This window comes from Peromyscus californicus, unplaced genomic scaffold (assembly GCF_007827085.1).
Source record: "Peromyscus californicus insignis strain IS unplaced genomic scaffold, ASM782708v3 Scaffold_20__1_contigs__length_68692818, whole genome shotgun sequence".
In the NCBI taxonomy this organism is placed as follows: domain Eukaryota; kingdom Metazoa; phylum Chordata; class Mammalia; order Rodentia; family Cricetidae; genus Peromyscus; species Peromyscus californicus.
Window position 1 is genome coordinate 62,961,686 of NW_026294503.1, and position 27,784 is coordinate 62,989,469.

A 27,784-nucleotide genomic window follows, 5' to 3' on the forward strand; every position below is an offset into this window, starting at 1 on the left:
GATATAATTGAGGGTTATCTGAGAAGAGGAAACTCAGCTGAGAAGAACCCTTCATCAGATTGCCTGAACAAGTCTGTATGGCATTTTTTGATTAGTAATTGATATGGGAGGGCCCTATCCTCTGTGGACAGTGCCATCCCTGGGAAGGGGTCCTGGGATGTATAAGAAAGCAGGCTGAGCAAGCCATGGGGAGCAAGCCAGTAAGCAATGTTCCTCCATGGATTCTGCTTCAGTTCCTGTTTCCAGGTTCCTGCCCTGGCTTCACCTTATGATAGAATGTGACCTATAAGCCAAATAAGCCCTTTCCTCCTTAAGTTGCTTTTCCTTATGATGTTTTGTTATAGCAGCAGAAAGCAAACTAATACATATAGACACTCAAATATCTCAGAAACAAGCTCATCAAAGCTCTTTAAAATGTTCAAGAACATCTTGAGTTGAAAGACGTGTCAACTGGTACAAGTAAGGAGCTCATTGCTCATGTTTCTACAACTTCTGTCAACCTTTCACTCACAGAATTCCAACCCAAACATGCAGCAAGATTCCAACCATTCCCCATGACAGTCCTTTCCTAGGAAATGCTGACTCAAGTAAGTTGTGGTTTGTCTAAAGGTTGCAGTGTTGAAATGTCACTTCCTTCCTTCTATCCACACCCACCTCCGACACTCCACCCCCCATCCATCCACCCATCTATCCATCCATCCATCCTTCCATCCATCTGTCTGTCTATCTATCTATGTGTTTTTTAAGACAGAGCCTCATGTAGCCAGCCTGGCCACACACTTGCTGTGTAACCAAGGATGAATTTGAACTCTGGATCCTTTGGCCTTTACTCCCGAAGTGCTGAGAGTATAGGCATGGAGCACCAGGTTTATGCTGTGCTAAACATTGAACCCTTATAGATACATACCATACATACTTCTGCATACTAGACAAGCTCTCTGTCAGCTTGGCTCTATCCCCAGCTCCCAAACATCACTTCTCACAGCAGATCTATTCGGTGTGTTTGGGGATGAAAGTGTAGTTATGTCAGAACAAGAATTGTTCAGAATGTGGTCTGACTCTAGTCCAAAGAACTGTTTGGATATATGTTCTGAAGTAAGTCTCCACATAGTTCCATTCATTTAGATTTTTATGGTTAGTGCCATTTTATAATTTTGAAATGCAGTTTTTTCTATGAAGAGTTTCCATTTTCATTAAAATCATTCCAATGTGATTTACATTTTGCATACTATTTAAAATGTTATCTCACTTATATTTAGAACCAAAAGCTGCATGGATGGAAAAAGAGGACAGAATAATGGTTACCAGAGACTAGAGAGAGAGAAAGAGAGGGAGAGCTAGGGAGAAGTTGCTCAATAGGCCCAAAGATACATGTAGCTGGAGGGATAAATGCTAGTCCCTAGTCCTAGTCCAAGGCAGGATGCACAAAGCCAGTAATATTGTATTCTATATTCCAAACTAGATAAATGAGAAATTTTAGAATGATTTCATCATTAAGAAATGATAGGGCTGGAGAGATGGCTCAGAGGTTAAGACCACTGACTGTTTTTCCAGAGGTCCTGAGTTCAATTCCCAGCAACCACATGGTGGCTCACAACCATCTGTAATGAGATCTGGCTCCCTCTTCTGGTCATACATGCTGTATACATAATAAATAAATAAATCTTAAAAAAAAAAAAAAAGAAATGATAGAACTGCATGGTGGTGATAGAGTAATCACTAGGATTTGATCATTGCATAATATGTACATGTATCAAATCATTACACATAAATATAATTATTATTAATCAAAACAATAAAAATGGCTCAGATAGTGTGGTGCACGCCTTTAATCCCAGCACTTGAGAAGCAGAGACAGGCAGACCTCTGTGAGTTCTAGGCCAGGCAGGGCAATATAGTGAGACTGTGTCTAAAAAAAATCCTTAAAATGTATATTTTCTACTTTTTTTAAAATAGTGATCAATTGGATTTTTGTGTGTTAATTTGTATCCAACAACATTTTGAACACCACTAATTTTAATGAACTGCATTTTAAGTTTCTTTCTGAAGATGATCATATTATCCATGAACAAAGACAGCCTTGAGACACAAAAGCCCCCTGTGAGGGCAAGGTGACCAGAGACAAGGTATTTTTACCACATGTTAGTGGAGGTGGGCACTGAATTGGTGGTAAGCCAGGATAGGGCACATGGGCACAAGGAGCCTCACCATGAGATGGCAGAGGCAGGATCTTCTGGGGGTGATCCAGCAGGCATGCCCTAGGTCTGGAGAGGTGGGATGTAGAACGGAGCAATGTCAAGTTCCAAGGTTCACAGGGGTGTGGAATTGCTGTGTTGACACATGAGGAATATACAGGCTTGACCTCACAGGACCACTGAGCCTACCAGCTTTCTACTCTGCTTGAGCAAAGTGCCCCAAAGGACAACGCTCAGTGTGTGAAAGCAGGAAGAGCCCACTGAAAGAAAAAACTTAAAACAATGTCCCTCCCGTGGGTTACCACTATGTATGTGTGACCGGGTTGGTGGGAGTGCAGGCATGGGTCTGTTTATTGGCTTGTAAGTATAATTTGGCTATAATTTTCTTTGTTTTTGTCTATTTTGCTAACACTTTAGTATGTTCATTTCTATTCTTAAGTGCTTGTTTTTCTCTCTTGAACTTTATATTATATTAAATGTAACTTTTTTCAATATTTTAAAATGAGTTCATTCTTTCATAATTTCATGGAGGTATATGATACAGTCTAATCACATTCACCCTCTCACCCTCTTACCCTCTTCTCCCACTCCCACACCACGCACTAAGTCCACGCCCCACTATTATCTGTCTGTTTTGTGGCCCACTAAGTTTAATCGGAGCTGCCCACCGGGGCATGGGTGTGAAGCTCTCCACTGAAGCATGGGTAGCTCACCAGTGGCTAGACCACTGAAGACAATGACTTCCCACTTTCCACAGCAGTCGTCAACTACCGACAGCTCTCAAGAAATAGCTGCTCATGAATGCAACAAACATACTTAGAAGCCATCCCATGGCCCTCCTCTCCATAGTCTGGCTGACATCCATTTCACATCTTTTGAGCCTTGGAAGGCAACATGGATGTTCTATGGAAGGATGAGTAACCACCAATCATGTACACTTAGTACCTTGAGCAGCTGTGTGTCTCTGCATCAACTACTATTTTCAAATAACTGCTTACAGCTCTGCTTAATATTACTGCCATCTCACCGAATAGCCCTGTGACTGTACCTCACCTTCCTACACCTGCAAAAGGTTTTTCATCCACCTCCATTTCCTATACCACCCTGATACTAATCACTAGTCCCACTGAGTTTTTTTTCCCCCTTTTTGGTTCTACTTATACCCACAACAGCTAATATGCTAGCACACAAAATACTACTAGTATTTTATATTGTACTGTACTCCCTAAAATAATTTGTACTTAAGTCGTGATTGTTTTGTGGGTGACTATTATTCTGTGTTCATGGTGAGTTAACTCCTGGATACTGACTACTGTTACAGAATGAAGCTGACTTTTAGAGGAAAGCCTGGCACCCCTGTGGTGATTTGAAAGAAATGGCCCCCAGTGGGAGTGGCACCATTAGGAGGTGTGGCCTTGTTGGAGGAAGTGTGTCACTGTGGGGGTGGGCTTGAGGTCTCCCATGCTCAAGCTACACCTAGTGACACAGTTCACTTCCTGTTGCCTGCACAAGATGTAGACTTCTCAGCTGCTTCTCCAGCACCATGTCTGCCTGCACGCCACCATGTTTCCCACCATGATGATAATGGACTAAACCTCTGAACTGTAAGCCACCCAAGTTAAATGTTTCCTTTATAAGAGTTGCTGTGGTCATCGTGTCTCTTCACAGCCATTGAAACCCTGACTAAGACAGCGTAGGACACCAATCTAATAGAGGAAAATAGCACTTCAACCATACCCTGAACATTGCAATACCTCCATTGAAAGACAACTTAAATAAATAAAAAACACCCACAACCATCAATCTAACACCAGATATAAAGGCCCCAATGCAGAAACAAAACTAGGACAACATATGTCTTTGAAAAATCACTCCTGTAAATATGGCCTCCGATGAAAGGGACTTAGACAAAATTCCAGACAAAGAATTCAAATAGCCGGGCGGTGGTGGCGCACGCCTTTAATCCCAGCACTCGGGAGGCAGAGCCAGGCGGATCTCTGTGAGTTCGAGGCCAGCCTGGGTTACCAAGTGAGTCCCAGGAAAGGCGCAAAGCTACACAGAGAAACCCTGTCTCGAAAAACCAAAAAAAAAAAAAAAAAAAAAAAAAAAAAGAATTCAAATAAATGATTACAAATATGTTCAAAGATCCCAAAGAGGAAATGAAAATATTCCAAGAGAGATTTCAAATTCTGAAAGCCACAGCTGCTCATGTAAGCCACAACACCCGGAAGTGTCTGCCGTAATTGAAGGCGAAACAAAAACGTTCCAGGACAAAATCGGGCTAAGTGGATTCATACCCACCAAGCCAGCTCTACAAAGGATGTAAGAAATACTTCAGACTGAAGAGAAGAGCAAACACATTTAGTGATGTGTTTTAGCATTTCAAGATGCTCCAGAGAAAAGAATGCCAGAGTAGTTTAAGCAAACGAGAATGAAGCAAAACCCACAAAATTAACAGAATGACAGGAATTAACGCGTACCTCTTAATAACCACTGAATATCAATGGGCTCAATTCCCTAATAAAAATGATCAAACTGACATATTGGATTAGAAATGAAGTTCTCTCCTTCTACTGCCTCCAAGAAACACAGTGCATCATCAAAGACAGATACCACCTTAGGGTGAAAGGATAGAAAAAGATATTCCAAGCTAGTGGAACTAGGAAGCCATCAGGCATCACTGTTCTAATACCTGATGAAAAAGACTTCACACAAAAAGTTCTCAGAAGAGATAAAACAGGGTCATTTAACACTAAACAATGAAACAATCTATGAAGAGGGTGTTACAGTTCTAAACGAGGGGCTCACCAAGCACCAATGCACCCAGGTTCATAAAAACATATACTACTAGCCGGGAGGTGGTGGCGCACGCCTTTAATCCCAGCACTCGGGAGGCAGAGGCAGGCAGATCTCTGTGAGTTCGAGGCCAGCCTGGTCTACAGAGTGAGTTCCAGGAACGGCGCAAAACTACAGAGAAACCCTGTCTCGAAAAACCAAAAAAAGAAAAAAAAAACATATACTACTAGACATGAAACTGCAGTTTAATCCCAACACAGTTATAGTTGTGTGACAGATGTAGGGACCGTCCTTTGGTTCTGGTCTTCCTGAAGGAGTAAAATCAGGCAACAGACAGGTCAAGCAGTGTAGTGAGTAAAGCTAAGGAGGGCGCTCTAAAGAAGGGTTCGTGTGGACTGTCCTACCAAGGGAGCAGCCTAGTAGGTCTGCATTGCTGATTTGGGAGCAAGGGACAGCAGCTGCTCCCATGGTACAGACCAGGAGTCAGAGCCCAAGATCTAAACCAGGACTGAGTATTGCCTTTACCACCATAGCCTTGGCCTCCCACTTCACTGTCTAAAAGCTCCAGAACCTTCCAAATAGTACCGCAAGTTGGGGACCAAGTGTTCAAAATGGGAGCCTGTAGGGGAACATCCCAGAGAGAAAGTATAATGAAGCCTTTAACTTATGGGCCTTTATGGACATCTAGGAGCCTAACTATAGCAATGTTCAAAATCAGACTTTTTTCTTGATTGTTTGGTAATGTTACAATTATATGCCTGTCTCAATATTTATAGGAATAGTTAAACTACACATTTAAATTTGTGCTTATAGATCATTCGTGTTTCCTATTTCTTCTTCAATCATGTCCAACCTTAAGGGGAATGGGAAGGGGACAGAGATATCTGTGACTCTGGGATCAAGGTTGCAGAACCTGGGTAATCAAAGGAGCCAAGATCAAATGGGTTCACACACTGTCTCTCCATCCTCCTGCATCCTTCCAGCAACTCTTCTTAGGCAAGGAAGGTATTGTGCAAGGAAGGCATTGTATAAGGAAGGCATTGTGCAAGGGAGGCATTGGGCAAGGGAGGCATTGGGCAAGGGAGGCATTGGGCAAGGGAGGCATTGTGCAAGGGAGGCATTGGGCAAGGGAGGCATTGTGCAAGGGAGGCATTGTGCAAGGAAGGCAAGTGTGTTCACTGAGATGGTTAATAAAGGTCCAGCTACCGGGACCCAGCTTACGAGGAAAATAAGGGTATTAAACAGTACAACCTATGGCCAGGATGGTGAGAGAAACTTCAGATAGAGCCGGGCCTGGTAGCTCGTGCACGTATCTTCTCTGTTAGGAAGCTGGGGCAAGGGGGTAAAAACAACATGTGACAACGTGTTAAAGCAGCCCTGCTCTATTGTTGAACGACTTAAGTTCCTCAAAGGCTCCCTGACCCTGGGACCTTTTGTGATACAGAGGGAACTCCCAGGTTATGATCACAAGCAAGACAAGCTGGTGCTTTTGGGCTTTGAGTCTAGTTCTATTCTCCCTCTTAAACATTAGTCTAGAATTCTGTGCCTCCTCTTGCTGGGTTTGGCAAGTAATAAAATTCCACTGATTGATTCCCCTTTTTCTCTATAAATTCCTCTTTTTCTCTTAAAGAATTTGTGGGCCACCACACAGGGATAGGACTCTGCATACCTCACACAATATTTCTCCAACCCACTGCCTCCACACTTTGATTTTCAAACTATTCTCTTCCCTAAGCAAAAGCTCTCCCTAAGCAAATCATTTTGGTTTTTACACCAATTGCTTTATCTTGAGAAGCATGCCTGCCTCTCCTCAGTTAGTGACACACACCCTAGTGTACTGCATTTGTCCCTCCAATCACAAAAACACATTACCAAGAGAAACCAGAGAGGCTCAGTCTGTGCTAGAAGTCAACTCAAGACATGAGCCTTAGGCATCAGGAGAAATGACTTCAAGGTCTGAGTCTGGTGCCAAGGAAGGCATGAATGTCCTTTCATAGGCCCTCCAGTGTTGGGGAGTAAAGAGTGGAAAAGGGACAAGCCTCTATTTACAGTAGGTTGAATCCCTCCAGGGAATTTCAGGCTAGACAGACTCTGCCTGGGCCAGGTTGCCTCTCCCAAGGGCCCTCCCCATGGCCCCCTTCATTTCCTTGTTGCGGAAGCTGTAGATGATGGGGTTGCACATGGGCGTGATGATGGTGTAGAGGAGGGAGAAAGGCTTGTCTTTGTCAGGCCCATGGGTGCTGCGGGGATTCATGTAAGAGAACATGGCTGAGGTGTAGAAGAAGATGACCACAGTCAGGTGAGAGGCACAAGTGGAGAAGGTCTTCCCCCTGCCTGAGGAGGAGGCTCTGCTGAGGATGGAGGTCAGGATGCGGGCATAGGAGGTGACAATGAGCACCATGGGGCTGAGCAGCACCACGATGGCATCAAGAAAGATCACCTTCAGGCTGAACTTAGGGTCCCCACAGGAGAGAGTAATCACTATGGGGGCCTCACAGAAGAAGTTTTCTATGTGGTTTTCTCTGCAGAACGGGCCCCGAAATGTCATGTAATCAAGAAGGATGCCATTGACCATCCCAAAGATCCAAGAAGTTAGCACCAGCCTGACACACACCTGCCGACTTATGATCTGGGCATAGTTCAGTGGGTGGCAGATTGCAACATAACGGTCATAGGCCATGAAAGCCAAGAGGATGCACTCGGCCACACCCACACCAAAGACCAGATACATCTGAGTCAAACAGGAGGCAAAGGAGACCGTGTGGTCCTTGGTCACCAGATGGATCAACATCTGTGGGATGGTGGTGGTGATGAAGCAGATGTCCAGGAAAGACAGGTGTCCGAGGAAGAAGTACATGGGGCTGTTGAGCCTGGGGTCAGTCCAGGTGATGAAGATGATGAGGCCATTCATGGCCATGGCGAGGCTGTAGAGAGCCAGGAAGAGGCTGAAGAGCAAAGCTCGGGTAGAAGGGGAGCTCTGCTCAAAGCCCACGAGGATGAACTCGGTCACTGTGCTGCTATTCTTCTGTAGGTCCACCCTTTGGAGTCTGCTTTGAGAGGGAAGGAAGGAAGGACGGGTAAGTGAACAGAGTATAGGAGTGATCTACTTTGATTTTCTGTTGCTGTGAAAATAAACAATGACTAAAAGCAACCCAGTGCCATGGAATAATCCTGTACACTGTGAATATGTATTGATCTCATTGTTAATAAAAAAGATGATTAGCCAGCAGCCAGGCAGGAAGTATAGGTGGGACAACCAAACTAAGAATGCTGGGAAGAGGAAAGGTGGAGTCCAAGGAGTCACCAACCAGGCACATAAAGAGTCAGACACATAAAATGGGATAGAGGTAAAAGTCATGAGCCTCAGGGCAGCATAGATGAATAGAAAGGGGTTAAGTTGTAAGAACTAGTTAGTAACAAGCCTGAGCTATCGGCTGAGCATTTACAATTAATATTAAGTTTTTGTGCTGGTTATTTGGGAAGCAAATAACTTCTGCCTACAACCTGGGAAGGCAAAGGTTTATTTTGGCCCTAGGTTAAAGTCCATCATTAAAGGAAACCAAGGCAGAAACTCAAGTCAGGAACCCATAGACAAGAACTGAAGCAGAGACCCTGGAAGAACATTGCATACTGCCTTTCTCTCCTTGGCTTTGTTCGGCCACCTTTTTTAATACAGTCCAAGCACATACTCCCAAACACGGCACTGTCCATGGGCTTGGCCCTCCTGCATCGAGTATCAGTTAGGACAATGCCCCACAGGTATACCCACAGGGCAATCTGATGGAAGCAATTCCTCAACTGAGATTCCTTCTTCCCTGGTATGTTTAGGTTTGTGTTAAAGACTAGCCAGTATAAGAAGCTATTTGGATAACCTACTTCCATAAGTATAGACTAGGGGTAAATAAACAAAAAGGGTAGCAAATTATAATTACACTAAATTCTATTAAAGGCACAGAAAATGTCAGGGCTATTGTAGACTGCAATACTGTGACTATCAACCATGGATTGATTGATTGTAGGATTTTGTCCTGAAATACCATCTTCAATCTCTCCTACTTATATACAGAGAGAAGTTCAAGACTCACAGCACAATTGAAGAGAGATTAAGGATTACCTTCAGCTCCCATATCAATATAGGCAAGAGCTCCACCCCACACTATCAACATCTCACAGCCTAGTGGAGCATCTGATGATTGCCGAGCCGACACTAACACACCATGGGCACCAACATCAACAGCTTACATTTCAGTTCTCTCTTGTTTGCTTTTGATGCTGTATATTCTGGGCATTGGAGAAATAGTGAGAAGCTGACCCCTAGAATATCCAGCCTAATTTTACTCACCCACTAATCTTCTGGTTGTCTGCTTACTCCCCTGCCCAGCCAACTACCTGACTGATATTTCCATAGTTTTCTGGTTTGTCGAAGTGGTCTTAAATTGGTGGAATTGTGTTTAGAGACAAACAGGATGGCACAGTGTAGCTAGAGTTTTCCTGCCTGGCCCACAGTCAGGACAAATCTCTCTCACCCACCAGTCCCAAGCCGCTCAAACCCGATCAAGTAAACACAGAGACTTATATTGGTTACAAACTGTATGGCCGTGGCAGGCTTCTTGCTAACTGTTCTTAAAGCTTAAATTAATCCATTTCTATAAATCTATGCCTTGCCACATATAATTTATTACATATAATTTGGGAATTTGGGCGTAGCTTCTCTTACTACTTCCTGTTGGAGGGGGGCGCTGTATCTTATGGGGAAACAAAGAAAATTTTAGGATTATGGAATAGTCCATGAGGCTGTATCGTCTGAGCCAGATGCCTTCAAACCGTTCTGGATGTTGGATCATCTGGGCCATGGTGTCATCGGAGACCTTTCAGGGGGTCTTGGCTGGTCAAACCTGATGTATCTTAATCTGGAACAAATCTATAGCCTCTGGCTTTCTGTGGAAACAAAAGAGACTCTTTTCCAAAGCAACACATCCTTATATCCAAATTTTGAAGTCAAGGTATCTTTAAAATATATATATTGGTTTAACTCAACAGCTTTTACAATCAAATGTTTTTCTGCAGTTAAAAATCCCAAAGACAACACAATCCAGATTTTCTGTGTAATATCCATTTTTACGTGGCTTATTTTTTATACTACCTTTATTGTCTCTTTAAAGACATTATTTTTTAAAACTATGTATTTGTTTCTATAACTGTATATATCACCTTTTTTGTCTCTTTCAAGCCTACGTATATTTTACACACATTGTAAACTATTACATCTGAATCTGTCTTATTGTGAATCTATTGCCTTAAACTGCAGCAGCTGTGGCTGCTGGCTCCGCCCACCTCAGCTTCCCAACATGGCTGTGGTTTACCGCCAGCTCTGGGAGCTATCGTGGGTCTATGCTTTTATCCAAGCAGCAAGTAGCCCAGAAACCCTTTTTTGTTTTGTACTAGCAAAGGCTAAATCCACCATGTAGCTTAATGTGCCACTTGCAGAGGCCTCATTCCCGCCATACTGCAGGTTGAGCATGCACTCTAGGAACCCACCAGTAGCTCAAACTGGTAGCTGCCGCTCATTTGAGAGAGACAATTAGGAAACTGTTTTTAGCTCCGTTTTAGTATCTTTTTTTTTCAGTTTTTAGGTGGAAACTCTTGCCCCACGTTGGGCGCCATTTGTAGCTAGAGTTTTCCTGCCTGGCCCACAGTCAGGACAAATCTCTCTCACCCGCCAGTCCCAAGCCGCTCAAACCCGATCAAGTAAACACAGAGACTTATATTGGTTACAAACTGTATGGCCGTGGCAGGCTTCTTGCTAACTGTTCTTAAAGCTTAAATTAATCCATTTCTATAAATCTATGCCTTGCCACATGGCTTGTGGCTTACCGGCACCTTCACATGCTGTTTCTCATCATGGCGGCTGGCAGTGTCTCTCTGACTCAGCCTTCCACTTCCCAGCTTTATTCTCTTCCTGGTCCCGCCTACACTTCCTGCCTAGCCAATGGCCAATCAGTGTTTTATTTATTGACTAATTAGCAACACATTTGCCATACAGAACATCCCACAGCAGCACAGATCTAGAATTACATAACAAACCATTGCAGGGGCCTTTGAAGTGAAGACGTAGGCAGAATCTGAGAGTTCTCTTAAAGTGTGAATAGGTTTCCCACCAAGAAGAGAGAGTTTACTTTTCCTATGTAACCTCAATGAGTACATCAGACTCCAACACAGCAAAAAACAATCATGCAACAGTGTTTTGCAAGATTCTAGGATCAGTTTAAAAGCAGGGAAGAAACGAGCATTATTATGGATTACCATAAATCATTAAAATTCATTGAAAAAAGATGAAGTTAGACTAATATCCTGAGTGAAATTCCTCATTGCTGAATGTTGTAAGTAGTTCCAAATGCTGGCTACATGTTATACTCTCCTGGAGAATTTTAAAAACACCGCATATGCCCAGACTGTTTACCAGACCATTAAAACAGTAGGTATTGGGAGGTATTCAGGCATCAGTGCATTAAAATTTGAATTGACAAATAACAATCATAGATAGATAGATGATAGATAGATAGATAGACAGATAGATGATAGATAGATAGATAGTTGATAGTTGATAGAGATTGATAAATGATAGATAGATGATAGATAAATAGAGAGCTAGAGATAGACAGTCAGACAGACAGATAGAAGATAATGTGTATGTGTATGTAGTACAATATGATGTTCTGATAAATGTTTGTATTATGGGATGAATCAAAATAACAGCATATCTATCACCCCTCCCCCCACACACATACACATGAGTAATTTTTAAAGTTCTGCAGGCGATTTTAATGTGCATTCAAGCCTGAGAATCATGAAAATAGGTAAAGGTGGCCAACACTAAGGTCCTAATAGCCCTAGCTTCTGGCAACTGCACAGGTAAGTCCTTTATATCTTGTAGCAAGTTTCATATGTTTTCCAAGGCTAGTGAAATTTGTGAAAATATAAATTAAAAAATCTTTAATATCTTCATAAAGCAATCAAGCTATTAAGAACAGGACCTTTGAGAGTATATGAAGGATATATAACCAAGAAAATGTACTAATGATGGTACAATGGACAAAATGAATCGTTACCGAATAGAATTCAGTACTGCACTCAAACAGGATCACACCATGGCCAAGTGGTGTTCATTGCTGGGATCTGAGTGTCTTCTAGTGGGAACGCAGCTACATGGCTCACTGTATTAATACATGAAAAGTTAAATCCTCTAATTACGTAGGTGTTTAGGGACATTTGATAAAATTAGACATTAATACCGACTTTAAACAATTCTTAGTAAAATAAGACTAGAAAGATGTTTCCATGACACTATCTGATTCTACATTAAAATAATCAAAACAAATGGTGCTGCACATTCCATGTTTTACACACACACATCACAGCTCCTTTAAGCTTTGAAATTATCCTATGTGGTTGGTAGTCTTTATTTCGTCCTTGCTTTATAGGAAGGATCAACACCTTTCCCGAGGTCAGACAGTAAGTAGTGAAGCTGAAATTCAAACCCAGAGACCCTGACTCTAGAAGTTTCCTTGCCTTTACTTATGGGCTTTGAATAGCCTACAAGTACTAGTCAAACAAAACAAAACAAAACAAATGAGTTAAAGCAGCGTTGTGGTGGCATAGTCTTAACAAAATGCTTTAGGGAGGGATATCACTCCCAGCATGATGTATTTCAAGCTGCTAATGTAACACTGCTACTTATGAAGAGGTAGACGTCAGGTCACCATTAAGTGATTTCCCCACCACATAACGATGCAAAGACTGAGAGCATAGAGCTCAGAAGATGGTTCAGTGGGTAGGGAGCTTGCTGCACAAGTGTGAAGAACCACCTGGGTTTGAATCTCTAGAAACCATGTGAAGTTGGGTGTGGCTCCAATCCCAGGGCTCTTGTAGGACTCTGTGAGACAGAGACAGGTGACTCCTTGGCATGCTGCTGCGCAGCTGCAGACAGCACAGAGAGACCCTGCTTCACACAAGATGGGTGATGAGGACCAGCAGCTGAGATTGTCCTCTCATTTCCACAAATGTGCCATGACATGCGCACACCTCCCCGCATACACCGATATTGAACACACATGTAAACACACATCATACACACACAGACACTCATGCACACACATCATGCATACAAACTGAAGGCATAGATGACAGTGAAATGCAGTGGACCAAACTAGGAAGTGATGATTTTTGAATGTTTACTGTGCTTGTTTTTAAGCATAATTTACTTAGTTGTAAATCAAATTATCTGTTACTAATGACTATGATTTGATTGCCAGGTTTCAGAATTCTTGACAATCAAATACTTAGCTCCTTAGAGCCGATACATCTGGCTCCAGGACAACACCACAATGAAAATGAACGAGAGCCATTCTACAAATGCTTTCCTTTGAGGAGAGTGCATTTCTTCCCTGCTTTTGTGGTTCTGCCTCAGTCTATACTGGGGATGCCAGAACGTCTGTCTAAAATTCGCCCAGAACAGGCAATAATTCTGATCCGCTATTCAGTTCTCTACACTATGGCACATTCAAAATGGGACTCTCGGAAGGACTCATGCCTTACCTCATTGTGTTGCCGTGACTAAAATGGTCGGTCACAGGATCACTGCAGCAGATAAGAGAGAGGACTCCATGACACCAGAAGCTGAGCTACACCAGGGAGAACATCTGATGTTGGATCCACTCTGGAAGAAACAGCTTGTTAACACAGTGCAATCTGGTGGGGCATTTTCTCAACGGAGGCTCCTTCTCCCAGAATGATGCTAGATTGTATCAAGTTGACATAAAACTATCCAGCACAACCTGCGATTATTTTGCTAAATGGACATAGTATCAAACTGTCTTCCAGATTCATCTCTCTACTCATAGACTAGTGTAGCTGTCAGACCTCATCAGAGAAATTTCCTTGTACAGAGGTGGCTAACTTAGAAACTCACAACTGGTCAAAATGCCAGGAATAGGTGTCCATGGGGGCTTGGACACAAACAGGACTTCTATATCTCAACCCTCCTCAAGGCTCTGGGATCATCTTGGAAAAGAGAGCTTAAAGATTGTAAGAGCCAGAGTTCTGGGAAGACTGGAGAGAAATGAGGTCGCCCAGACACACGGGGCTGCTGCACTCACAGCAGCCGTGGTTGTCTGTGCTTAACCTGCAGGACATCAAGTCTGTCAACATTCAAGCACGGAGGGGGAGGGTAATAAGTCCCTAACTGAGGTTTGTTGTCAGTTGATGGCTTCTAGGGGAGAGAGAGAGAGAGAGAGAGAGAGAGAGAGAGAGTCAGTCTCCCTTAAGAGTGTGGTCCTGGTAGGTCCACCCCACTCCAGAGTCTCGCCTCACACTAGGAAGTATACGGACATCACAAATTCGAGCTGATAGGTTATTAATAATTTTTAAAAAGGACAGAAAGTACAGGAAGTAGGGGTCTTGGAAAGCTCGGAGGATAAGGCAGGGGGCGGGGGAGTTGGAGGAGAATATGGTCAAAATACATGGTATGAGATTCTCAAAGAATTAATAAAAATACATTCATTCCTTTAATGTAGAGACCATTTACCACTTGGGAAGATCAAGGACTTGGATTTAAACCCTGGTTCTCCCACTTTACCATGTATGTGATTTAAGTTATTTAAGTTACCAGGTTTCAGTTCCCTCATCTCCAAAAACAAAAACAATAACAGTTCCAATATTATTGGGTTAACTCGAGGACAAAATGAAGAATTCTTAGGAAATTTTTGAGACAGTGCTTGGCACAGGATGACGTGACAGAAACTTACTACGTCTAAGTGGATGGATCCATTGAAAATTTCATAAATTACCAGTTAAGAATCTTTATACATGAAATTGTACATGCCAGCATTGTGTGTAGAGAGAAACTTAGGAACTATCGCATGGGAATTGTTACTTAGAAAAATGAATGAAATATTTTGTAGCTATTAAAACTATATTCACAAATCCATGATAAATATATAATTAAAGTGAAACAAAAAGCAAGGTGTAGATCAGTGTGTTTGGAATATTCATGGCTACATTTAATTAAAACGAAACTTCTTTGGCCTCAATAAAAGATTGCTTATAAAGAATGGAGCTATGAGAGGGTTATTTTTTTATTTCATTTTTGTGTGTGTGACAGGGTCTTGCTGAGTGGCTCAGATAGACCTGAACTCGTCACTTCCTGCACCAGCACCCCACACACCACCACCTCCATGCTGGCATTGCAAACATCAAAGATCTATTTTTAAATACTCTTCTCTTTTGGAAACTCAGAATTCTTAGCACATTAGTATGCATTTAACGTAAAAAAGATATTACGTGTAGTGACAGTTAAACTCACGGCATAGCTAACCAGAGTGCATCGAGCGTAACGACTCCTAGGCATACAGACTTTAGATAGCCATAAATGATATGATTTCTTTCAGTACTAAAACAAAAAGAAATAGATGTCTGGACAGTTGCAAAAAAATTAGGAAACTCTGAGAGTCGAAGCATTGTAAATCACCACATAGAAGATGTTACAGGTTTGATGAATAGGAATTCTAGGAATTTCACCTGGCCATTGTGGAAAGGAATCACTGGACCCGCAGATAGGTTGGTTATGGGATACTCTGAACCCTTTACATGTTGGAATCAACATTTAACCAATTGTTAGGATTGCTCCTGGAATTAAGGGACACGGGTGCTGAGTTCTGACTAAGTCCCAGCAACAGGCTTTCTGGTGCTACTCATTTTGTCCAGGCCTCAGCAAGGCTGAGATTTATGTTCAACCCTTTCTTAACTATGACTCAGACTAACCCTACAAGTTCCTTAAATATAATAATTTTAACAGGGTCACACCCCTGCTTTGGGCTAGGTTATAGGCTCTGGGGCAGAATCCAACACTATTATTCTGCTAAATGGACACCGTAATAAGCTTTCCCTTGTGTTCTTCTCTTTATACCCATAGACCCATACATCTCTCAACCATCAGCAAGCCTTTGGCAGTAGATGGTGATTGATACAGAGCCCCGCCACTGATTACCTAGCAGAGAAGAAGACACTGTGGCACACTCCACTCTAAATGGGCATCTCTGTCTCACCCCTTCCTCCCAAGACTCAGGAATCACAGTGACACAGACGGCAGAAATTGTTAAAGCCAGATGTGGTGGACATCTGCAACAAAAGAGTGCTTGCAGGACGTGACAGCACTGTCACATATGCGACCTGACAGGAGCTATGACGGCGACCGAGCCAGCCCAAACTGTCCACAAATAAAAACAACCAAACAAACCCAATCATAACTTCCTTCTGAGAATTACCCCCTCCAGGCTACTTAATGTGAAAGAACAGAAGACACAAAGAAAATCCCTCTTTACTAAAACATACTCAAACTCACAAAACCCCTAAGAGGCAAAGAGAAACAGAAGGAAAATGTGTCCTGTTAATACACGCAGAGAATTAGCCTCTAGATATAAAGGGTTTGGGTATGTGCACAGAATGGGCTTAGAAGAAATCATGAAGGTTTTTGACACTGATAACAGCAAGAGCAAGCATTACACTGGTTCTCTTCTGTGATCTCAGCATGACCGCGGTTCGTGTGAGGTCTAGCATCATTTGGGCCAACTTGAAATTGTGTACTGATTGCAGAGATGACTGACGTAAGCCAAGAGAACACGTAACCATATCTGAAAGCCTTTGAAAGAACTAAGCAGTTACCTGTTCAACGACACGGACAGAATTAGGGAGTGAAATACACATTTGTTTGAGACTCAGTATCTATGTGTGAAAACCATAGATGGGTATTGTAGATACGTGCCCAGAGCTCAGGATTTGAACTTAGATAAACCAAGTCAAGTTGAGCATCTCTTCCCTGAAATGCTTGACACAGAAGTGCTTTGAATTTCACAGTTTTCATACCTGTAGATGATGAAATAGCCTGAGGATGACCTCAAGTTCCAAAACAAAATTCACTTACATTCCATATATTCCCTACGCACATTGCCTGAAAGTGGTTTAATACAGCATTTTAAACGATTCTGTGTACTTTGAGACACCATAAAGCAAAGGGCTAGCTCAGTCACTCATGACAACATCTCTGAGAAGGTGTAGCCAGGTTGAAGGGGGCTGGAAGGGCCTTTTCTCCCCTCAGGGATACTGAATACGTTGTGATCTGTACCTGAGTTTTGAGGCAACTGGTTACCTGAAGTCAAGTGATTGATACGGACCCTCAACAAGTTTGGACTTTCAGCATTTTGTATCTTGTGTGTTCAGCCTGTGGATGTCCAAAACATGCTTATATCTCAGTTTTGCCACTTGCTAAGAGCACCCTGCTAAGAGCATTTTCACGTGTGGGTTGGTGGAAGATGGACTGATAACAGAAATACTAAAATCAGTGTTAAGTAATGAACAGTGGTTATCCAATGCATGCTCACAGCTGCTCCTCACCATTTCCTTTCCCTTTTCTTCTTCGAACCATATATGTTGGAAGAGATCGTTTAGGATTTTGATCTCAATAGTTTGTTTAAAGTCCAGTTTTCTAGGTCAGAGGGTTCTTAAATAGCTGCCATGTTCTTGTAGTTCTTTGTACAGAGGGGGCATCAGTTTGAGAGTGAGTAAAATAGGGGGACACAGGAGAGGTTGGAGGAAGGAAGGGGAGGGGAGAAGTGATATAATTATATTTTAATTAAAGCAAGTTTAATAAAAAAGAGAAAAAAACCTTGTCACATGCCTAACTCCCATTCTATTTCTTTTTAATTCTGTTAATTCTGTAGATCTTAGAGAAAATGGAAAGGCTGAATCTATATTCATTGTAATATATTCATAAGCCTCCATAAGACACTTGAACAACTTTTCTCAAATGGGCAAGAAAGGAAAATGCATAGACAACCAGGAAATCTATTCACTGGGGGAAACGGATTGAGAAAAAAGCACTGATGAGAAAGAGGGAGGGGAATGAGTTATGAGACAGCTCAAAGGGGGAAAGGCAGACGTGTGAAAACACGCGATGGAATCAAATACAGAAATGACTGAGAATGTTAGGAAAAGGGGAAACAAGACTAGATTGCAAAAACAGAACCATTGCAACAATGGTTTCTGTAAGAGTCCACGGTTTGCATTCAGTTCTGAGCATGCTCCTCACAGGCAAGGCATGGGGAGTGGTTTCAAAAGGTTCCTTGTGCATGACTTACGGGGAATGGAGCCCGGAAAGGAGAAAATGCACTGACTTGTCAGGTAGCCTCAGGGCAGAAGAGGCAAAACTAACTTTTGAGAGTCCTCAAATATCTCTCCCACAGAGCTACTTGATAATAAATTATTTAAACGGAAAAAGATAGAGAGGTAGGACAATACCCTTTCTGCTACTGCTGTGGAAAGATGACGGGGAAACGGTGCAAAGTCAAGATGATGAGGGACACAGGAGGCAGGAAGCTAGAATAATAGAAATAAAGAGTCTAGAGAAAATGCGTAGTCAAATGGACAGACTAAGATGTCTGCATAAGTATAATGGGACTTTTTGATGGTTTGATGCAGTCAACTTCCTGAACCAGATGTTTGGAAGGACCCACCGCAGCCCTCTGGCTGAGAACACAGGTCTTTTCATGTTCTTTCCACGTAGATAGGTCAATTCAAAAGGAGACTCATCCTGACAGTAACACACAGTCCATCTTTCTCTCACCAGAGCCAGGGCGGGTGGGTAGGCAGAGCCCCAGACGGCAACACAAAGCGAGACACAGAGGAGGAAGCGTGTAAGCAGACAGAGTTGGGATAGCAGAGACAAAACCCGATGTCTACAGGAGAAACAGCAAGTGCGGGGATTTTGGAGTCAGATCTGTCACCCCTCCTCTGTGGCCACTGTGTGCAGAGTACAGGTGTGACCTGAATGAGGGGTTAGGAAGCGCTCACTTCTGGGATACCCAGGTCAGCTTTCACATGGAACGAAACATTCACTAACCTGTTCCACGAGCTGAGACACGTGCTGGAGAAGTCATTGGTTGAGCTGATCTTACATGCAGAGCAAAGGTGCAGTGAGTTCTGTTAATGCAAACCCACGGGATATTTATAGGATCGTGAGCTGCAGTAATCACACGCACACATGCAGACACAGGCAGGTAGTAGGGCAGCCAATGGGCTTTCAGTATCAAGGAGGAAGGAGCTGCTTTTCACTGCTCACCAATGGGAATCTGATCATAACTGACAAATAATCTATTCTTGGAGTGTGTCTTAATTGGCTGGCATTCAGGAGCCCAGCTACATTACTGCACTCCTAGAATTCCCGAGGAGAGTTGCTCACTGACAAAATGCCCTGGAATTTCTGTTTGAGAGTTTTTTGGTTTTTTTTTTTTGTTTGTTTTTTTGCTTGCATCTTTATTTTTCTATTCTTTAAGAATTTCATACACGTACATAATGAAATCTCACCATTCCCTCCCCCATTTCCTCATAGCCCCTCTAACAGATCCTCTCTCAACTCCATGCCTTCTTCTTTTGCTTTGGAGTTCATGCCCATATGAGCATGCGTGGGGTCATGCCCTGGAGCGTGGAAAACAAACCAGTGGACACGCCCTCACAGAAAAAGAATTCTCCCTGCCCCTGCAACGATCAGCTGCCAGTAGATGCTTGGTATGGAGTGAGGACTGGAGAGCACCCTCTATAGCTCTGCCAGAACTTCAGACGGCTTGATGTCACACAGACAACCACATCCGTGCATTACAGTAGCTGCTTTGAGTGTAAGAGTCATGCCACGCCCGGAAGACAGCACTCTTCACATAATTCCTCTCCACCCTTTGGCTCTTACATTCTTTCTACTTCCTCTTTCTCTATGTTCATCGACTCTTGGACGGCTAATAAAGATGTTCCATTTAGAGATGCGCATTCACAATCTCTTATTCTTAGCACCTTGACCGGTTATTTGTAGCTGTGTTGACTGCTGCCCACTGCAAAAACAAAAACAAAAAACAAAAAAAAAACAAAACAAAAAAACCCCCAAAAAACAAACAAAACTAAGCTTCTCTGATAAAGGTTGAGATCATTCCAGGTCTTTGGATATAAGCTGTAAATATTTAGAAGACAATTTGACAGCATGACCATTTGGCAAAATAGCAATAGCATTTTCTACCCTATGGCCCATGACCTCCCCAGCCATGGACTGTTGACCAAGATTACGGCACTAGACATGAAATCCTCTCTTTTGGAGTGGTCCTCAAATACATGTGGAAATCAGTTAGTTACCCCGTAATAGTCACGCCACCATTGTATCAGTGGCCACACCTTGCTTGGTGGGTCAATATTGTTGCATGCAGGGTGCACTTGTGAGTAAGACCACTTATGTCTTTGTGTCTGCCAGCTGCCAGCCTAGCACCTTCGGGCAGTATGAGATCTAGATGGCAAGAACTTTCTTGGTTGGTTTGTGATTGATTTTTCTATGTCATACCCCCAAAGATTGTGGTTTCTTCAGTAATAGGTGCTGTGGGGCGGTCCTTCTGTATACCATGAATATGTATTTCTCCCATTGGTTGATAATAAAGTTGTTTTGGCCTATGGCAGGACAGGATAAGGTTAGGCAGAAGAATCAAACTAGGACTCAGAGGAAGGGCGGGATCAGGACAGCCACCAAGAGCTGCCTAATAAGCAGGATGCTGGAGGACCAGTAAGCCACGGACCACGTGGCACTAGCTAGATTGATAGGAATGGGTTAATTTAAATATAAGGGCTAGTTAATAATAAGTAAGTCTGAGCCATTGACCAAACATTTATAAGTAATATTAAGCCTCCGAGTCAATTATTTGGGAAGCAGCTGCTGGGTATTTGAGAGTTGCTGGTGGGACAGAAACTTCTGCTTACAAATAGGATCTTACTACATAGTTATGGTGGGCAACTAAGAGCAATGGCAGTAGCCTGTGTTGCTTTAGAGACTTCCTGACTGTAGGGAGGGGTGGGGATTTAGACTTCCCCCTTATAACTGTCTTCAGTGTGTCCCATCGATTTGGTAGGGTGTGCTTCATTTTCATTCAATTCTGCAGTGAATTCAAAATTCTAGGAATTTTTAAAATTTCCTTTTTAATTTCTTCAGCAACTCATTCATTGCTCAACAGTTAGTTAATTTTCATGGATTTGTGGTTTCTTTTTCTGTTGCTATCTAGCCTTATTCAATTGTGATCAGTTAGAGTACGGAAAATTCTTTAAATTTTCCTATATTTATTGAGAGTTGCTTTGTGTCCTAATATGTGATGCATTTGGGGGAAAAAGTCCCATGAGTCATTGAGGAGACTATCTATTATTATGTGGTGTTTGGGTTGAGTATCCTGTAGATGTCTATTGAGTCCATTTGATTTCTGGTGTCATTTAAAGAGCATTTTTATTATATTTATTTACTTTATATGTGCAGGTGTACATGTGGGTGTGTACATTCCACTACACATGGAAGGAGGTCAGAAGACAACTTACAGGAATTGTTTCTCCCCATCATGTGGATCCCAGAGATGGAACTCAGGTGGGCCAAGCTTCCTGCAAATGCTTACAGTGTCGTTTAACTCTGACGTTTCTCTGTTTATTTGTTTTGTCTGGATGACCCATCTGTTGGTGAGAGAGGGGTACTGAGGTACCCACGAGTGCTGTATTGGGGTTAATCTGTGGCTTCACATTAAGAAATGTTTGATTCATGAAGTTGGATGCAGCCGTGTGTTTGCTGTGTGCTCATAATTCTAACCCCTCCCTTGATGAGTATGATGTCATCTTTTCTATCTTCTAAGTAGTTCCGATTTGGTTTGTCAGGCATTGGAATAGCTAGGCCTACTTTTTTTCCTGCTTCTATTAGCTTGAAATCCCTTTTCCCACCCTTTACCCTACGTTGGTACCTATTTTGGATGGTGAAGTATCTTTCTCAGAGGCAGCAAAAATCTGAATCCTGTTTTCTAATAGAATCTGGTAGTCTATGTCTTTTTATTGGGGAATTAGGACCATAAATATTATGAGTTTTATTACTGAAAATTTTTATTAATTCTTGTTTTGTTGATTTTTTTGGTGGTGTTTTCTTAGACTTCTTTTTGTTAACTGTCCTGTTATTGCTTATTTTTCCTGTGAGACTTCTTGGGGATGTTTCTTTCTCTATTCTGAAGTATTTCTTCCTCTGTATATAGCTGGCTTGCTGACCATCTATTCCTTTAGTCTGTTATTATTATTGATAGTTTTTTATTTATCCTTCAATTTTAACAGATAGTTTTGCCAGGCATCGTAAGTTGGGTTGGCAGTTGAGATCTTTCAGAACTTGGACTAGATTTTTCTAAGCCCTTTAAAAATTTCCATCAACTAATCAGCGGATACTCTAACCCACCTTTATATGTGACTTGGCTTTTCTCTCTTGCAGCTTTTAATAGTCTTTCTTTTGTTTGTGTTCTTAGTGTTTTAGCTTGTAATATGTCATGAAGCATTTCTTCTCAGGTTTTCTTTGGTATTTTCTTTCTGTAAGACTTTTAAAATTGGATGGGCAATTCTCTCTCTCTAGATTTGGGAATTTTCCTTCGATGACTTTATTAAAAATATTTGCTGTGCCTTTAGCCTAGAATTCTTCATCTCCTATGTACATAATTAATATGTTTAGTCTCTTCATAATGTCATAAAGGTCCCATATATTCCATTTATTAGTGTTTAATTAGAGTTGCTATTGCTGTGATGAAACACCATGACCAAAGCAACTCGGGGAGGAAAGGGTTTATTTGGCTTACACTTCCATATCACTGTTCATCATCAAAGGAATTCAGGCAGGAACTCAAACAGGGCAGAATCTGGAGGCAGGAGCTGATGCAGAGACCATGGAGGAGTTCTGCTTACTGGCTTGCTCCCCATGCCTGCTCAGCCTGCTTTTTTTAAATAGAACCCAGGACCACCAACCCAGGGATGGTACCACCCACAATGGACTGGGCCTTCCAACATCAATAATTAATTAAGAAAATGCCCTACTGCCGCATCTTATGGAGATATTTTTTAAATTGAGTCTCCTTCCTCTCTATCTGTGTCAAGCCGACATAAAACTAGTCAGCACAACTGACCCTTTATCAACTTGACACACACACATTACTGTTAAGCCACAACCTTTCCTTTCTTGTTCATCCCCAAGTCACACATTAATAAAGACATCACAATGTAAAACATTTTTTTAAAAAGATTTATTTATTTATTATGTACACAGTGTTCTGCCTACATGCATGCTTGCAGGCCAGAAGAGGGCACCAGATCTCATTACGGATGGTTGTGAGCCACCATGTGGTTGCTGGGAATTGAACTCAGGACCTCTGGAAGAACAGCCAGTGCTCTTAACTGCTGAGCCACCTCTCCAGCCCTAATGTAAAACATTTTAGAAACATAAAAAGTCCCACAACCTTATAAACTCTAACACTTTAAAAATTGTCTCTTTGAAAAAAAACCCAGTCTCTTTAAACTCCAAAATTTCTCTCTGTCTTTTAAAGTTTAAAGTCTCTCAAATGTGGGATCTTGTAAAATAAAAAATAAATTAGATACTTCCTTACTTCAAGAGGGAAGAACCAGGGCACAGTTACAATCAGAACAAAGCAAAACCAAACTCCAACAGTGTAAATAACTCAATGTCCAATAACTGGGATCCACTCGTGATCTTTTGGGTTCTTCCAAAGGGCTTGGGTCACTTCTCCAGCTCTGCCCTCTGCAGCACACACAGCTGGTCTTCTAGGCTCCAGCTGGCTCCACTTCCCACTCCTGCTGCTGTTCTTGGTGGTCATCGTACGGTACTGGCATCTCCAAAATGCTGGGGTCTGTTGCTGCAACTGGGATGCACTTTCGCCAATAGCCTCTCATAGGCTCTCTTCATGGTGCCAAGCCTCAACTTCTCTGCATGACCCCTTCAGTCTTGCCCTTCAATTGCCACTGAGGCTGCACATTCACCAATGTCCTCTCCTGGCCTCTCACATTGCCGAGCCTCAGCTGCTCTCCATGACCCTCTCCATGCCTTCAGAACCAGTACCACCTGGGTGACTCTTACACATTACCAAGTTCAGCTGCCAGCAAGAAGTACGACCTTGGCCACCTCTGAACACAGCTTCTGTGTGCTGACCCTGAGGAAACACTTCCCAGAAGACTTCACCTCAGTAATGTTGGTCTCTTCTCACTCACTGCTAATTTCTCAGCTCCGGCTGGCCAGCATTAATTGTCTCAATGATGCAAAGGTTTCACTTCAGTGTTGCCAGTCTCTTGTTAATCATGGCAAATTTTCAGCCCCAGCTAACCAGAACCACAGAATCTTAAATCAAAATAACAAATGGCCCTGATAGAGTCTTTAAACTTCCCTCAGAAACTTCCCAAGCCAGCCCTCCATCATTTGCAGTGCCCTCCACCTTATACTCCAAGCTCCTACAGAACAGTTCACTGAGCTCTTAACACTCATTGGCTTTTTCAGCCTAAAGTTCCAAAGTCCTTCCACAATCCTCCCTAAAACAATATGGTCAGGTCATTCACAGCAATGCCCCACTACCCTTGTGCCAACTTCTGTCAGTTACAGTTACTATTGCTGTGATGAAACACATGACCAAAGCAAGCTGGGGAGGAAAGGATGTACTTTGCTTACACTTCCATGTCACTGTTCATTTATTAAAGGAAGTCTGAACAGGAACTCAAACAGAGCAGGAACCTAGAGGCAGGAGCTGACGCAGAGGTCATGGAGGAGTTCCACTTCCTGCCTTGCTTTCCACGCTTGCTCAGCCTGCTTTCTTATAGAACTCAGGACCACCAGCCCAGGACTACCCACAATGGACTGGGCCTTCCAACATCAATGGCTAATTAAGAAAATGCTCTACAGCCCCATCTATAGCCCCTATGAAGGCACTTTCTAAATTGAGGCTCCTTCCTCTCTAGCCATGTCAAGTTGATGTAAAACTAGCCAGCACAACTGACCCTTTGTCAACTTGACACACAAACACATCATAGGGCAGGAACCTGGAGGCAGGAGCTGAGGCCATGGCAGGGCGCTGCTTACTGGCTTGCTCCCCATGGCTTGCTCAGCCTGCTTTCTTATAGAACCCAGGACCACCAGCCCAGGGTTGGCCCCATTCACAGTGGACTGGGCCCTCCCACATCAGTCACTGCAGAAATGCTATGGGCTGCAGGACTATATCATAAGAACTCAGCTGGTTATGGCAAAGTCACTACCTGAAGGGCTCAAGGAATTCCTTCAGAGGAAGCCAAATTCCAAGGAGCTTTTGGTGTTACTTGGCTTGTTATATATCAGCTGTCTTCTGTTATGAAAATCATGTGTGCCTTCATAGTTTTCCCAATTGATTTTTCCCTAAGAAGGGCTAACAGTGTGGACTGATCACTCTCTGGACATACACATTCCAGGTATTTGGAGAACAGCCTCAGAAAAGGCTTCCTTCCCCCCAGCTCATCTGTTTTTCCCCTTTCAGCACTGAAATCAGAAATCTCCCTTAGCCACTTTCAAGGACTAACAGTAATAACAGTCCACATGCTAGTCTCCTGATTTAAGGTAAATTCCACAAGGAGACACCGCCTAGGTCAGGTGGACATTAAGTAATAGCTTTACACAATTTAGTTCGGACCCTCCTTTCTTACAGCCTTACTAACTTTATAGACCTCTAACTCCTTATCTAACCACTTCTAGGAATATTTAGATAACCTTCTGCGCTGACAGCTATGCTCAGCCAGAGCCCCAGTAATTACCATCATTGGCAGCATCCAGTCAGGTCCAGCTCTAGACGGAAGAAAGTGCCTTATCAGAGATACCTCTGTACTCTCTAAGAACAGACTTAAGCATCCAGAGTACCTGTTTGAGAAGGCCTGACGGATGTGCCAGTTAATGTAGCTAGAGTTTTCCTGCCTGGCCCACACTCAGGACAAATCTCTCTCACCTGCCAGTCCCACAGCTGCTCAGACCCAACCAAGTAAACACAGAGACTTATATTGGTTACAAACTATATGGCCATGGCAGGCTTCTTGCTAACTGTTCTTACAGCTTAAATTAATCCATTTCTATAAATCTATACCTTGCCATGTGGCTCGTGGCTTACCGGCATCTTCACATGCTGTTTGTCATCATGGCGGCTGGCAGTGTCTCTGACTCAGCCTTCCACTTCCCAGCTTTATTCTCCTCCTTGTCCCGCCTATACTTCCTCCTGCCTGACTACTGGCCAATCAGTGTTTTATTTACCAACCAATCAGAGCAACACATTTGCCATACAGAACATCCCACAGCAAGTTAAGCTTAACTACTTCCTTTCCCAAATCTTTCCTCTAGTTCCAGATCTCCCTTCAACTATCACCAGAGGCATCTAGCTGTACACAGGCAACTGAGCACACTTTCCCCCACCCTGCAGCAAAACGGCAGACAGCTTGACCGGATAGGAGCCACAGGAAAAAAGAAGGGAGTTTTATTTTCTCCCATTGACCTAGCAACGTATAGATTCTTAACATTTTCTACCAATCATGTTTAAGATTATAGTTGAGCACATAAGATCCTTCTTCTTAGATATTACCCGAATTTAGCCTGTAGTTAATTCATTAGTCACTTCCCTTTGGGGTTGCAAATGATAATTAACAATTGCTGCCCCTCTATATGATTCTTGTCACCCCTCCATTTGACCCTGGAAGCCTGACAATCACTGCCTGAGGAAACTCTTACCTGCCTTAATGACCACACAGGAATTCAGGCCTGGTGACCGGGCTGGAGGGGAGGATCGCGATTGTTTGGGTATGTAACTGTAAAGCTAGAGACTGAAGAGAGAATTAAAGTGAATGGACTAAAGAGCTCGGTGTGCTGAGATTCTGATTTCCCGAAAACAGTCCTCACTGTCCATAGTTTCTCTCCTGAGCTCCTGGGATGTATAATATTAAGGCTGGTTCCTCTAATATTACACAAGACAGAAATGCCCTACAGGCTTCCTGCAGCCCAGTTTTAGGGAGGCATTTTCTCAGTTGAGGTTCCCTTCTCTCTGAAAATCGTATTTTGTGTCAGGTTGACATAAAAGGAGCCAGAACAATTAATGTTAGAAAATTTATCAGTTTATTTGCTTGATTATCCAGTTCTGTCTGTTATACACTCCATTCTGATGTTGAGGCTGTCTATTGAGCTGTTTATTAGACTCTGAGTCTTTCCATTTCCTCTTTCATTTCAGGTTGGGTTTTCTTCAGTGCTTCTATCTCTTTATTGCATTTAATTTTCGTATCTTGCATCGTCTTCATTATTTGATTTAGTCACATGTGTTTTCTTAGACTTCAATCAGTTTATTCCTGTCCTCTCTTTCATTCAGGCGTCTATCTTTGTCCCCTTTGAATTCTTTGAACTCACTGAACATGTTTATAATTGTACTTTGAATTCTGTATCTTGAATTTCATTTAAGTTGTTTGTGGGGACTATTACTACAGTATTGGTGATTTGGGTGGGATATACATATATATGTATGTGTATATACATACACATACTATTTGTGTTTTTGTGATGGGACTTAGGCATCTGGAGTTAGGGTATCTTTTAGCCCATATATTTAACACATCTCTTCTTTGTTGTTTGTTTGTTTGTTTGTTTGTTTGAGACAGGGTTTCTCTGTATAGCCCTGGTTGTTCTGGAACTTGCTCTGTAGCCCGGGCTGGCCTCTAACTCACAGAGATCCACCTGTCTCTGCTTCCTGAGTGCTGGGATTAAAGGTGTGCACCACCATCTCCCAGCTTATTTAGACCATCTGGATGGAATCCAAAGGTTGAGTGGCAGGCTAGACAGCCTAAAGAGTTTAGAAGAGGCAGAGCTGAGGGTTTCTTCTGGG

The 27,784-nt window shown here is 42.6% G+C and overlaps 1 protein-coding gene and 1 long non-coding RNA gene across 2 annotated transcripts; both read right to left on the bottom strand.

Moving 5' to 3' along the window:
* Positions 1 to 5,252: 5,252 nt before the first annotated feature.
* Positions 5,253 to 8,234, bottom strand: LOC128116329 (olfactory receptor 10AD1-like). Its single transcript, XM_052747505.1, has one exon. The coding sequence runs from the start codon at positions 7,906 to 7,908 to the stop codon at positions 7,072 to 7,074; it is 837 nt and encodes a 278-aa protein (XP_052603465.1). The 5' UTR covers positions 7,909 to 8,234; the 3' UTR covers positions 5,253 to 7,071.
* Positions 8,235 to 9,354: 1,120 nt separating this feature from the next.
* LOC128116330 (uncharacterized) lies at positions 9,355 to 19,062 on the bottom strand. Its single transcript, XR_008220432.1, has 3 exons — positions 18,943 to 19,062; positions 13,587 to 13,707; positions 9,355 to 12,205 (listed from the first exon to the last, which is right to left on the bottom strand). It is a non-coding gene; the product is annotated as an uncharacterized LOC128116330 (long non-coding RNA).
* Between the last annotated feature and the right edge of the window lie 8,722 nt (positions 19,063 to 27,784).

What these genes read in the sequence shown, in the direction of transcription:
- LOC128116329 (XM_052747505.1), bottom strand. Translation starts at nt 7,908, where the DNA reads ATGGCCATGAATGGCCTCATCATCTTCATCACCTGGACTGACCCCAGG.